The sequence below is a fragment of the Megascapheus bottae genome, chromosome 2, assembly GCF_031878675.1.
Source record: "Megascapheus bottae isolate mThoBot1 chromosome 2, mThoBot2.hap1, whole genome shotgun sequence".
Lineage (NCBI taxonomy): Eukaryota > Metazoa > Chordata > Mammalia > Rodentia > Geomyidae > Megascapheus > Megascapheus bottae.
In genome coordinates, this window is record NC_143510.1 from 17198642 (window position 1) to 17213290 (window position 14649).

General features: G+C 42.6%; 1 protein-coding gene across 1 annotated transcript in view; it reads left to right on the forward strand.

The window, feature by feature from the left end:
• Positions 1-767: 767 nt before the first annotated feature.
• Rft1 (RFT1 glycolipid translocator homolog) overlaps positions 768-14649 on the forward strand; it is a 38984-nt gene continuing 25102 nt past the window's right edge. Inside the window, exons 1-5 of the mRNA XM_090321045.1 lie at positions 768-845; positions 4187-4272; positions 6961-7077; positions 9073-9262; positions 10779-10880. Coding sequence (XP_090177171.1) covers positions 783-845; positions 4187-4272; positions 6961-7077; positions 9073-9262; positions 10779-10880 — 558 coding nt within the window. The 5' untranslated portion in view covers positions 768-782. The remainder of the gene's footprint in view (positions 846-4186; positions 4273-6960; positions 7078-9072; positions 9263-10778; positions 10881-14649) is intronic.

Sequence of the window (14649 nt, forward strand, 5' to 3'; positions counted from 1 at the left end):
AAAATAGTGTACAGATTCCATCTTGTCTGACTCTGCTCCAGGGATGAATTGTGGAGGAGGTAGCTTGGCTTTGGATGAAGGGAAGGGGAGCCTACCATACCCCTATGGTTCATAGAGTGGCTAGGCTGCCTAGATCAAGGCTAGGAGAACCTCAGTCACTGTAACAAATACCTCAGCTCACCAGAGCTTTCTCTACTCTCCAGATACACTCCCCTTCTCCCCACCCCCACCCCTGCAGGTGCCCTGCTTCCTTCACCTCTCAGGGCAATACCACTCCCTCCAAGAGCCTATATTATCTTATCTGGTTTCATTCCTTCATAGCCCTGATACCATCCCCATGTGGAATTTTATTATTTGTCCTTGGAGTTCCTTTCAGTCTCCCTTCTGCTAGAATACAAGTTTCTTGAGAGTCAGATTTGACTGCTATCATCCTTACAACTACCCTAACCAGATGATCCTCTCCCTCCCTTCCGCTCCACCGCCCTTCCTCTTTCTGTGGAGTACAGGCTGGCCTAGCACGGGAAATACTCACTCTAGGCCTTCTGAGATTACAGGTGTGAACCACCACACTCGGGTGACACCGACTTTCAGGACTAGCCCCAGTATGTAACTCATTTGGGACGGAGACAGTCACGGCCAAGTAGCCAGACCGCATTTTCCAGCTCCGCCTCCGCCGTCTCAAAGTCACCAATCAGAGAGCGGCTCTTCCCGTGACGTTATCTTCCCGCGACGAAGCGGGGAGTTACGGCGTCTCGCGGTGACGGAGTCCAGGCGCGGCGGCCATGGGCAGCCGGGAGGTGCTGGGCCAGGCCGCCCGGCTGGCCTCTTCCGGCCTCCTCCTGCAGGTACTTTCTGACCCTCCGGCTCCAGCCAGGATTGTTCGGGAGGCACCCCTGAGTGCCCGCCCCGGGAGCCTGCCCCCACCCGGCTGGGGTGGCGGCGGTGAGGGGGTGTCCGGGCTCGGCTTTGGGAGCCCGCGTTCCGTCTTGGCCGAGCGGCTGCCAACACGCCGTTCATGTTCTGAACTTTGTATTTCACGTATGGCGGTAGGAGAGAATTGGGTCTAGTGGCCGAAGCAAGGGCATTTCGTGCGCGAGAACATGGTATTTTTAAGGCAAGGGACTCATTTTCTTGTCCCACCCCTGACGCCTTCCTACAGACTGACTCCCACTGAGTTTACAGTGACCATATGGCATAACTAAGATCAGGGGATCTGGGTTCAGGCAAGCATTGGAACCAAGTACGGTGACTCAAGACTAATGAATTCACCTGCAAAGCCTCAGATTTAAAAAAAAATTTTTTGTTTTAATCGGTATCACAAAGGTGATGTACAGAGAGGTTATCCTCAGTCTTGATAGAATCTATCTCATAAGGTAGTTACAAGGACCGAGATTGTTTGGATAAATGCATTTAACTTGATGTACACTTAATAAACTTTGCTTGCATCCTGTGTGCCCTTGGACAGACCTTTGGCTCTTAATTTTTGTCATCTGCCAGATGTGATACATGCCAGTCATTGAAAGGTTATCTAAAGACTCTTGCAGCTCTAAGAGTTGGTTGTCCAAAGTGAACTGTCCATTTTGTTCCTGCCTTACTCTCCAGCTAATTACTACACAAGTTCTGAATCCACACTCTTCATTATCTTAAAGAGACACACAGAGGTTAGGAGAAAGAACTAGGAAGACTTGAGCTCTAATTTGGGCCTTGTCACTTGCTAACCTTCCCCTGAGAAAATTGTTTGACTTCTCTGAACATTAGTTTCATCATCTTAAGTTAGAGAAATGATGCAAATCACAGTCATTAGGAAGGTTAGATTAAATCATGCCTGTCAAGTGCCTCTCACAATACATGTACATGTTATCATTTTTTAAAATTAGGGTAGTAAGTTTTTAAATGGTCAGTGTAGGGATGAAATGATATCTGCATAAAACAAAATATTATCTTGCACAATACATGTACTTAATGTAAGAAAGTCCTCACATAATCCTATTTATCCTAGTTGTTTGTTTTTTCATTTCACAGCATAAATACAGATTTCAGTGCTTTATCCACAATTCTGACTTTTCCACTTTTAATAATATCTTATTGGCTGGGAGTGTAGCCTAGTAGTAGAGTGCTTGCCTAGCATGCATGAAGCCCTTGGTTCGATTCCTCAGTACCACATGCACAGAAAAAGCCAGAAGTAGTACTGTGGCTCATGTGGTAAAGCACTAACCTTGAGAAAGCTCAAGGACAGTGCCCAGGCCCTGAGATCAAGTCCCAGGATTGGCTAATAACAACAATACCTTACCCCCTAGAGTGACTTCAAAAGGAGAAAACCGATGTACCAACTGCTCATTCCTATAATCCTAACTACTTAGGAGGCTGAGATTTAAGGATCTTAGTTTGGAGCCACCCTGAGCAGACAGATCCTCAAGACTCATCCTCAGTTAGCAAGCAAAAACATCAAGATGAAAGTTGGACTCAAGTGGTAGACCAACTGTGAGTGACTGTGGGAGGTCCTACTTTTAAGCCCCAGTACTGATGGCTTCCTTGTTACCTCAAGCAGGGTCAGCTTGTTTATGGGTCACTTTTGAATCTCATGGGTATCCTTTGAATTTCCTGGCTGTTTTTAAATGTCAAATATTAATAAATGTGAAAGAGCTTAAACTATAAAGTCTTTTATGCAAGCAAATGGAGGCCTTGTTGCTAATAAGGGCTTGGGAAAATATGTAGCCTGAGCAACCTCAGCTTCATTTAGTTGTAACCTTTATTCAAACCAGTTAGGAAACATGGATATGGCCTGTGACCTTAAATGGACAATGATACCTTTAAGTAATATAAATGTTATAAGTATGGATAGATTTTTTGAAAATAGCCATACAATCAATCTACCTACCTTCCTTCCCTCTCTTCCTCCCTTTCTTCCTCCTCTCCCCCCCACCCACTTTCTTTTTCTTTCTCCAGTCCTGGCGTTTGAACTCAGGGCCTGAGCACTGTCCTTGGACTTTCTCTAGGCTAGAGCTCTACCACTTGAGCCACTGCACCACTCCCAGATTTTTCTATGTATGTGTTACCGAGGAATCAAATCTGGGCCTTCATGCATGCTAAGCAAGCACTCTCCTGTTAGGCTACACTCCTGGCCCTCTCCTTGAGTTTTTTTTTTTACTCAAGATCAGTGTTCTATTACTTGAGTCATAGGTCCACTTCTAGTTTTTTGGTGGTTAATTAAGAGATAAGAGTCTCGCAGACTTACCTGTCTGGTTTGGCTTTGAATCTTAATCTGCAGATCTCAGCCTCATGAGATATAAGCATGACCCACCAGTGCCATCATCTTTACAACTCTTTCTTCTTCTGGAGTGCTTGACTTTGAACCTAAAGAAACTCACTGAGGGGCCGGGAGCATGGCTTACTGGTAGAGTGCTTGCATGCATGAAACCCAGGGTTTGATTCCTTGATAACACATACACAGAAAAAGCTGAAAGTGGTGCTGTAGCTCCAGTGGTGGAGTGCTAGCCTTGAGAAAGCCCAAGGTCAGTGCCCAGGTCCTGAGTTCAAGTCCCAGAACTGGTTAAAAAAAAAGAAGGAAAAGAAAAAAGAAACTCATTTAATCAATGGAATCCTTTCTCTCCCTCCTTCCCTCCCCGCCCCCCTCATTCTCTCATTTCCTTCTTTCTTGTGGGTCGTGCAGCTTGAACTCTGGTCCTGGGTGCTGTCCCTGAGCTCTTCAACTCAAGGCTACCACCCTACCTCTGGGCCTGAGCCTTGTCCCTGACCTCTTTAGCTCAAGGCTACCACCCTATCCCTTGAGCCTCAGCCCCACTTCCTGTTTTCTAGAGGTTAATTGGAGATAAGAGTCTCTCATTGTTCTTTAGTGCCTGAGCTGGCTTTGAACAATGATTCTCAGATCTCAGCCTCCTGAATAGCCAGGATTACAGGCTTGAGCCACCATGTCCAGTGGAATCCTCTCTTTTCTTGTCAGTAAATTAAGGGAACCCCAAGTGCTGTTCTTGGTTTTTTGACCACTACGTAGAATGGCAAGGAGTGAAATTTCAGAGCAAAGACAATAAAATTGAACATCTTTACTGAAGGGTATGTGACAAAGCTCCTGTGTATTGTTACATCACATAAGGACAGCCACATGGTCCTCATTTCAATGCAGTAAACACTCCTAACTTAATTTTTTCTGTGCTTTTTTCTTCTATAGGTGTTGTTTCGATTAATCACCTTTGTCTTGAATGCATTTATTCTTCGCTTTCTCTCAAAGGAAATTGTTGGCATAGTGAATGTAAGGTAAGAGGGGGTACGCTGTGGTACTGTCAACAGCTTACATCCCTAATCATATTTTTTGCAGTATTCTTTTTTCCCCCCTTTTTAAGAGATACACACTTTTACCAGAAGCAGAATGTTTCTGCAGTGAGAGGAGGAGGGGTGCGCATGGGTGAGGGATGAGCTGCCAGTGTTGCTTTTAATGGACCCATGAATGGTTTTCCATTAGCAGCCTCCAAATGCACATTTTTCTGCCAGCTTTTCTGGTTCTCATGCTCTCAGAACCCAGGAGGAGAGTGGGAGTAATTCACTGAAAACCTCTTCAGGTATAATCATGTATTCTTGTCCTGCTGGCAGCAAAGGAAGCAGGATTTCTGTAGTTTGTGAAGATGTACTTAATAATTGCAGGGTTGGAACAGCCACCCTCCTTTCTTTCTCAGTGATTTTATAACTGGGATACAGTAATTGGGATCAGAACTCAAGTCCTTGTCATTTCATTAGTTAATCGGTGGATCTTGGAAAGCTCGCTTAGTCTTTTAGATTTGGATTGTTTTTCCACTCTCTCTTCTGTTCAGGGACACCCACACATATTTTGTGTTTACAAAATGTCACAAAAGTATATGATATCTCTGTTTCTCAGGTGATTCTTCTTGTCCTGGTTAATAAGACAGTATGTTCTAAACCGCATTTCATATCTGGTATTTACCAAACACATACCCTTGGTTTTGTTCTCAGAGCTTAGTGGCAGTTCCTAAACTTTTCTTGACAAAGGAATTATCTGGGAGCTTTGCACTATGAAATGCTGAGGAAGGGACTGGGAATCTGCTAGGATTATAGGTGAGAGCCACCATACTCGACTTGCTTCTGGCCTTTTCTGTGTATATGGTACCAAGGAATCGAACCCAGGACTTCATGCATGCTAGGTGAGCACTCTACCACTAGGCTATTCTGTTGGCTCCTGAGAAATAGTATTTTAAAAGTCAGACAGAAAAGGGTCTCCCTGCTGGGTGCTGATGGCTAAGACCTATAATCCTAGCTACTCAGGAGGCTGCAATCTGAGGATCACCGTTCAAAGCCAGCTCAGGCATAAAAGTCCATGAGACTCTTGTGTCCAGTTAACCACCAGAAAATGGGAAGTGGCACTGTGTCTCAAAGTGGTAGAGAGCTAGCCTTGAGCTAAAGAGCTCAGGAATAATGCTCAGGCCCAGTGTTCAAGCCCCACAACTTATAAAAAAGAAGAAGAAGAAGAAGAAGAAGAAGAAGAAGAGGAGGAGGAGGAGGAGGTGGTGGTGGAGGAGGAGGAGGAGGAGGAAAGAAAAGAAAAAAAAGAAAAGGGTCTTTCCATAGAGTCTTCCTCAATTAGCAGGTGCCTGCATTGATATTTATAGACTCCTCAGAGATCTTAACTCTGAGCCATTTCCACTCTGGCTTAGCCTGGGCTATTGCCTATTGAGGCAGGAAAGCCTCGGTTGTTACTGAGGTGATTGCCCAATCACCACCTACCTTTGAGGTACCCAAACCTTGCTGAGCTGGATTGTAGCAAACTCTGTGATGGTTGCTGGCCTTAATTGTCTGCCCTGTGATTCTTTTTGCCAGCACTTCCATGCACTAGGGTCTGAGTTTTTCTTACAGGGATTATAGAGTAACTTGACTCAATGTGAACAGATGGTTCCCATGCTGTATGGAGTGATAGACTCATCCCCCTTCACTTTTTTTTTTCTGTGTTGGTCCTGACACTTGAACTCAGGGCCTGGATGCTCTCCCTAAGCTTTTTGTTTTTTTTCAAGGCTGACACTCTACCATTTGAGCCACAGCTCTACTTACAGCTTTCTTCATAGTTAATTGGAGATAACAATCTCATGGGCTTTCCTACCTGGGCTGACTTTGAATCTTAGTACTTAGATCTCAGCCTCTTGAGTATCTAGGATTACAGGCATGAGCCACTAGAACCTGGCTCCTTTTTCTTTTCTTTTCTTTTTTTTTTTGCCAGTCCTGGGCTTGAGCTCAGGGCCTGAGCACTGTCCTTGGACTTTCTCAAGGCTAGAGCTCTACCACTTGAGCCTCAGCACCACTTCCGGCTTTTTTCTATGTATGTGGTACCGAGGAATTGAACCCGGGTCTTCATGCATGCTAGGCAAGCACTTTAACCACTAGGCCAAACTCCCAGCCCTCCTTTTTCTGTTCTTTTCTGCCAGTCCTGGGGCTTGAACTCAGGGCCTGAGCACTGTCCTTGGACTTTCTCAAGGCTAGAGCTCTACCACTTGAGCCACAGCACCACTTCTGGCTTTTTTTTTTCTATGTATGTGGTACCGAGGAATTGAACCCAGGTCTTTGTAAATGCTAGGCAAGCATTCTACCATTCTACCAGCTAGGCAAGCTGGGAGGCAAGCACTCCCAGCCTTGGCTCCTTTTCTTTTTATGGTCAGTAGTACACCTCTGCCCATAGTCACTAAGTCTTCAAGTTCTTGAGCTCACTGTATCAGTTTTCTGTCTGCTGTAGGTACACACATTCAGATGTGCCTTTTTTGGTTCCTAATTATGATTGGGGATGAGACATTAGTGAATCCTGTAAAAGTTTATTATCCTTGATCTTACCACCAGAAGTTTGTGACTAAGGCCTTATCTCATCCTTGTTGCTGGAGAAATTCAGGAGTTCTTTCTGTAAAAACAAAACAAAATGAATTCCTCACTGGTTACTGCCTTTTTTTACAGACTAACTCTGCTTTACTCAACCACCATTTTCCTGGCCAGAGAAGCCTTCCGCAGAGCTTGTCTGAGCAGGGGTACCCAGCAGGACTGGAACCAGACCCTCAATCTTCTGTGGCTAACGTAAGTTGTGCTTTGGGAAGAGACGTGTTTGAGAAAGACAAGCGTAGCGAGTGTTGTAAGTGAAAACAGCACCTTTTTTCTTTCTTTTTTTGTGTGGGGTGGGGGCAGTCATGGGGCTTGAACTCAGCCTGGGCGCTATCCCTGACCTTTTCAGCTCAAGGCTATCACCCTACCTTTAAGCCAAACCCCACTTCCTGTTTTCTAGAGGTTAATTGGAGATAGGAGTCTCAGGTCCTTTTGTGCCCAGGCTGGCTTTGAACCTTGATCCTCAGATCTCAGCCTTCTGAGTAGCTAGGATTACAGGCGTGTACCCAGTGAAAGCAGCACCTTTCTAAAACTGAATTATCTCCAAGTCCCATTTTATAGTGGGTTGCTGGGAGATGGGTGTCTGGGCAAAGAGAGTGTGTTGGAAGAACTTATTGGTTCACAGGTTTCTAGACTTGATTTTTAAACATCTATGGAGGTATTTTTTGCTGTCCCTGGTCACTGATATGGTCCCACCTGTGTCATCTTTCTTATTCCTAATGTTTTTGCCCCACTGTATCTTTTGAGCTTTTAGTAATCACTTTTTTTTTTTTTTGCCAGTCCTGGGCTTGAGCTCAGGGCTTGAGCACTGTCCTTGGACTTTTCTCAAGGCTAGAGCTCTATCACTTGAGCCTCAGCACCACTTCTGGCTTTTTTTTCCCCATGTATGTGGTACCAAAGAATTGAACCCAGGTCTTGGTGCATGCTTGGCAAGCAATCTACTTCTATGCCAAACTCCCAGCCCATCACTTGGTATTTTAAAAATTTTTTAAAGTATTTCATTATATCTTCAATTTTGTTATGTGTTATCAGTTCTGAGCTTTTAGAATATTCTTGAACACCAAGCCTATTGGGTCAAAATTGTAATGGTTTAGTGGGATACCGTGCCTCATGCCTGTAATCCTAGCTACCCAGGAGGCTGAGATCTGAGGATCTCAGTTCAAAGCCAGCCTGGGCACTACATAGCCCAGAGACTTATCTCCAATTAATCACTAGAAAGAAAATGGGAAGTGGGGCTGTGGCTCAAGAGTAGGGTGGTAGCCTTGAGTTGAAGAGCTCAGGGACAACACTCAGGCCCAGGGTAGGGCCGTAGCTTTGAAGTGAAGAGCTCAGGGACAGCGTCCAGGTCCAGAGTTCAAGCCCTAAACCCCCCCCCCCCAAAAAAAAAATGTAATCGTTTTTCTGTAGCCAGATCCTCACAGGAAGGGCTGGCAGTTGAGGTTGTTTCCCAATGCTATCCTTGCATAACATTTCATTGCCTCACAGAATGACTGTCGTAGGGCTGGTAGGTGTCATTTTATTAGAGGACTGTTGACTACCCAATAATATTTAAGTGGTCTGTTAGACACATGAAAGTATTCTGTGCCATGGACTATTGGGCATTTGGGGTGAAAGATCACCTCTGTAGTGCCTGTCAGTTATTCTATCACAGACAACAAGCATTTTCTTTTTGGATATTTCCTTACTGAGTCAGTATAACCCAGTAAATAAGAATGGAGACTTTAGGGCCAGGAGTTTGGCCTGGTAGTAGAGTGCTTGCCTAGTGTGCATGAAGACCTGGGTTTGATTCCTAGGTACTATACACATAGAAAAAGCTGGAAGTGGTTCTTTGGCTCAAGTGGTAGGGCTCTAGCCTTGAGAAAGCCCAAGAACAGTGCCCAGGCCCTGAGTTAGACTTTAGAGTTAGTTAGGATAAGGTTCTTCTGTTCTTAACTACCTATTCATGACCTTGGTCAAATTGCTCAATACCTATAATCTTCAGTTTTTTCATCTCCTAAATGGGATAATGCCAAGAACATTGTGAGGTGTCAGTGAGTTAAAGGATTTGAATCATAGTGACAGGCATGTGGGTTGTGCCCATACTCTACTATGCTTCTTATGTGGTAATTACTTTTATTATGACTTTTTTCCCATTCAATATTACTATTTAATGTCTATCCTTATTTTAAAATATCTTTTCCAAAATCCTAGGATCCCCTTGGGTGTATTTTGGTCCTTATTCCTGGGCTGGATCTGGTTGCACTTACTTGAAGTGCCTGATCCAAATGTGGTTCCCCACTATGGAACTGGAGTGGTGCTGTTTGGTCTCTCAGCAGTGGTGGAACTTCTAGGAGAACCCTTCTGGGTTTTGGCACAAGCACATATGTTTATCAAGCTCAAGGTGAGTGTGTTTTTCTATGAATAGAAAATGTAGAGAATAAGGGAAAACATGTTTGTTTTAAAAATGTTTGGGACTGGGAATGTGACTTAGTGGTAGAGTGCTTGCCTAGATTTTATGAAGCCTTGGGTTCAATTCCTCAGTACCACATGCACAGAAAAAGCCAGAAGTATGCTATGCCTCAAGTGGTAGTGTGCTAGCCTTGAGTAAAAGAAGCTCAGAGACAATGCCCAGTCCTGGAGTTCAAGTCCCAGGACTGGCAAAAAAAAGTTTGTTTTGCTTTGGTTTGGGTTTTTTGTTTTGGTGGTCATGGGGCTTGAACTCAGCCTGGGTGCTGTCCCTGAGCTCTTCAGCTCAAGGCTACCACCCTGCCCTTGAGCCAAGCCCCACTTCCTGTTTTCCAGAGGTTAATTAAAGATAAGAGTCTCAGGTCCTTTTGTGCCCAAGTTGGCTTTGAACTTTCATCCTCAGATCTCAGCCTCCTGAGTAGCTAGGATTACATGTGTGGGCCACCGTGCCCAGCAAAAAAAAAAAAAGTTTTTATAGGTGATAATTATTTTTCCAGACATTGATCTGAAAAAATGACTTGGAAAACATATTCAATTAAATAAACATTCAATTAAATAAACATATTCAATTAAAGGTCTGCTTAGCAAGACCTTATCTAAGAACCCTAAGGATCCTACTAGTTGAATACTAAAATTGACTTGTCAGTATATTAATTAAGCTTGGTACCAGGCTCATGCTTATAATCCTAACTTCTCAGGACTCTCAGATCAGGAGGATCATTGTTTCAGGCCAACCTGGGCAAAATAGTTCTCAAGAGGGGTTGGGAGTGTGATCTAGTGGTAGAGTGTTTGCCTAGCATTCAAGAAGCACTGGGTTTGATTCCTTGGTAACACATACACAGAAAAAGCTGGAAGTGATGCTGTGGCTCAAGTGGTACAATACTAGCCTTAAAAAAGCCCAAGAACAGTGCTCAGGCCCTAAGTTCAAGTCCCAGGATGGCAAAAAAAATTTAAAGCTCTCAAGCCCTCATCTCAACAGTAAACACTGGGTATGCTGACATATTTGTCATACTAATTATGATGGGAAATGTAGATAGGAGTGTTACTATCTTGGTCAAAAGCATGACCTATGTGAAAAATAACCAGAGGAAAAAGAAGTTAGAGGCTGACTCAAGTGGTAGAATGCTTGCCTGGTAAGTGCAAAATCTTGAGTTCAAACTTCGTACTACCAAAACCAGAACATCATTTAATATGTACAAAAATAATATATCTAATGTATTCATGAACCTACCACACAGTCCAAGAAGTAGAGCATTACCAATTCTTATGCCCAACTCTGCTCCACACTCACTACAGCCATCATTCTGAATTTTCTACTTGTCATTCTTTTGTGTCTTTACTTTATCTAAAAGTCTATAGAGTGCACCTTTACTCTGATTTTCAGTGTCATTCCTTTGCATCTTTACTCTTTGATAATGTCAGTAAAGTGCACCTTTACTACATGTTTGCAGGTCATTGCTGAGAGCCTATCAATTATCCTCAAGAGCATCCTGACAGCTTTTCTAGTGATGTGGTTGCCACACTGGGGGCTGTACATTTTCTCTTTGTCCCAGGTAAGTGTCATGGCTTTTAATTTTATGTAATCTGTGCTTTACTGGGTTGTTTTTTGTTTTTCAGTGTGTTCCCATTACTATGTGTGTGACATTCTCAGTATCTATGCCCAGGAGGAAGGCTGGGTATTCCAGAAGGCTGCTTGCCTGGCTCGTATACGTCCTATTCCACGTATTGACACCACTGGAGTCTTTAGGGACCTGGGGAGGGCCATGCCCTTGTCCACACTGTTAAGCATCAAAAGGGTTTTTGTTTGTTTGGGGAGGATTTTTTTTTTTTTTTTTTTTTTTTGCCAGTCCTGTGCTTGAGCTCAGGGCCTGAGCACTGTCCTTGGACTTTCTCAAGGCTAGAACTCTACCACTTGAGCCTCAGCACCACTTCCGGCTTTTTCTATATATGTGGTACCAAGGAATTGAACCCGGGTCTTCATGTATGCTAGGCAAGCACCTTAACCACTAGGCCAAATTCCCGGCCCAGGGGGAGGATTTTTTTTAATGTAATTTTAAAAAATATTTGTGCTTTTTTATTTTATTGTTGGGATAATGTATAAAGGGGTTACAGTTACATTCATCAAGTAGTAGATGCATTTCTTCTTGCACATTGATGCCCCTTCTCATGTTTTTGTCCGTTTCCCTTCTCCCAGCCCCTCCCAATCATCTTCTTTTCCGCCCTTCCCTTCTCTTCCCTATTTCAAATAAACAAATTAACATATATACAATATACCAGGTAACAAAGTCATATTCAGTAACAACATGAGATTAACCATAAGGGCAAAAAAAGGAAGAGAAATAATGAAGTACATTAAGAACAACAATCACACAATATAAACCTCTTTTTTCCATATAATATTTGTGTTTTAACAATATCAACCTCATTTATAATGTGATTCCTTTTAACTTGAAAAGACTGTTGGCATGTTTTAGCCTAATCAGTAACCTATGGAGATTTTGAGTTGAAGAGAAATTTTCTGCATTTTAATGTAATTTTTGTCTTCTCTTTTTGGTACTGAGGATTGAACCTAAGGTATTACACTTGCTAGGCAAGCATTTTGCCACTGAACTATATATCCCAGGTTATATCAAAAGCTTTTAGCCCGGTGTGGTGGCTCACACCTGTAATCCTAGCTACTCAGGAGGCTGAGATCTGAGGATGAAGGTTCAAAGCCAGCCTGGGCACAATAGGACCTGGGACTCTTATTTCCAATTAACTTCTGGAAAGCAGGAAGTGGGGCTTGGCTCAAGGGTAGGGTGGTAGCCTTGAACTGAAGAGGTTAGGGACAGCACCTAGGCCCAGGAGTAGGGTGGTAGCCTTGAGCCAAAGAGCTCAGGGACAGTGTCTAGACTGAGTTCAGGCCCCATGACCCTCCCCCCTCCACAAAGAAAAACAAAAATCTTTTAAAGACATTCTCTGGACCAGTCCTGTACTATATTGATCACGAATTATCTGACAATCTTATAGAAAAGGAAAACCAAAAATAAACCATAAAAAATAGTAAGGGGGTGGGGTGGGAACAAGATTGCATGTGTATTATTTTCCGTGAATTTCAATCAGTTGTTTGCAGAATAGGAGGAAATTCTGCCAAGCCTGTTTTGAACCTAGATCGAAATCTCACATAATTCAGAGAAAACAAAGCAAGTCAGAACAGGTACATTTTCAGTTTTAGCAATTTTGGTTTCATTTTCATCTTATATTCTAGTTCATATTTCTACTCTTAATAAAAGTATAACTAAAGTACAAGTACTATTTTTAAAAATGGCACCTAAGATTCAATGTTTGCTAGAACATCTTATGATATAAGGCAGTTTTTTTTTTTTTTTCCAATCCTAGGTCTTGAGCTCAGGGCCTGGGCACTGCCCTTGGGCTTTCTCAAGGCTAGAGTTCTACCACTTGAGCCACAGCACCATTTCTGGCATTTTTTTTCTATGTATGTGGTACATACATACATATGTATGTGGTACCGAGGAATCGAACCCTGGTCTTCATGCAAGCTAGGCAAGCACTCTACCACTAGGCCCAACTCCCAGCCCTTGCTAAGACTTTTGAAGGTGCTCCTTTGGGACAATCACTGTCAGTGTCTGTGTGAGAACTCTTAAGAGCCAGCAACACCTCACAGCAGCTGATGAGGCCCAACCAGGGCAGTGGGATTCTGTTTTGTCAAACTTGATTCCAAGTTCTTCCTTAAACTGGCCTTTGTCAAATAAAAGGCTCTCTCCAGGATAATAAAGAACTCCTTAATTAACAAAAAAGACAAACCCTCAATTAGAAAATGAGTAAAAAAGTTGAGTAAACCTTTTTTCAAAGAAGATATACAAATAAATGGTCAGTAAGCACATGAAGAAATTCTCAGCATCCTTGTCATTAGGAAAATGCAGATCAAAACCTGGGAGGTACATTTCAAGCCCATTAATATGGCTGTCATCATCATCATCGTTGTTGTTGTTATTTATTTATTTATTTTGGTCATTGAGCTTGAACCTATGTCCTGGGTGCTATTCCTGAGCTCTTCTGCTCAAGGCTAGTGCTCTACCACTTTGAGCTACAGCTCCACTTTCAGTTTTCCGGGGTAAAATTAAAGATAAGTGTCTCATGAACTTTTCTGCCTGGGCAGGCTTTGAACTGCAATCTTCAGATATCAGCCTCCTGAGTAGCTCTGATTATAGGTGTCTGCCATCAGCACTTGGCTTGTCTTTTTTTTTTTTTTTTTTTTAAGCTAGGCACACCTGTAACCCTGGCTACTTATGAGGCAGAGCTTGGGAAGATTGAAGTTTAATGTTAATCCAGGCAAAAAAGTTCAGAAGGTCCCATTTCATCTGAGAAGTATAAATAGATGAGTGTGGTCCATGCTAGCCTCAGCAAAGTTGAGACCCTTTTGAAAAATAATGAAAGCAGAAAGACTACGGTATTGTTCAAGTGGCAGTTTGCCTGCCTAGTAAGTGCAAGACCCCGAATTCAAACCCCAGGATTGGGAAAATAAAAGTAGAAAATAATAAATGTTGATGAAGAAGTGTTGTGGAGAAATTGGAATTTTAGTACACTGGTGGTAGGCATGGAAAATGGTTCAGGATGCTATGGAAAACAAAGGCAGTTTCTCCAAAAGTAAGCAGAAATCATATGAACCATCAATTCCAATCCCAAGTATTTATACTTAAGAGAATGAAAACACATGCTCAGCAAAAATTTACATACCAGTGCTCATAACAACACTATCTTTATAATGACTTAGAAGATTGGAAGAACCCCAATGTTCATCAACTAATAAACAAAATAAAACTTTGTATATCCATATAGTAGAATAATATTCATCCATAAAAGTGAAGTACAGGGTGACATTGTCCAAAAAAATGTGCTCCTTGCCTACAATCCCTTTGTGCATCACCTTTATAAAAAAATTAAATAAAAACAAAGTGAAATATAGTATATACTACAACATATATGAACTTCAAATACTAAATGAAAGAAATTAGACACAAAAGGCCACATGATGTATGATTCCATTAATATTCAGTGTCCAGGTAAGGCAAGTGTAGTGACAAAGTAGATTAGTGATTCCTAAAAGATTTGGGAATGGGCAGAAATGAGCACAGTGTTCTTTTAGGATAATGAAATATTCTGGAATTAGACAGTAGAGATGGTTTTACATCACTGCAGGGTACTAAAAGCCATAAATTATGCACAAAATAGTTAAAATGGTTACTTCTAGTCTGAATTTTTTTTTTTAAAGTGGGGGGCCGGGAGTTTGGCCTAGTGGTAGAGTGCTTGCCTAGCATGCAC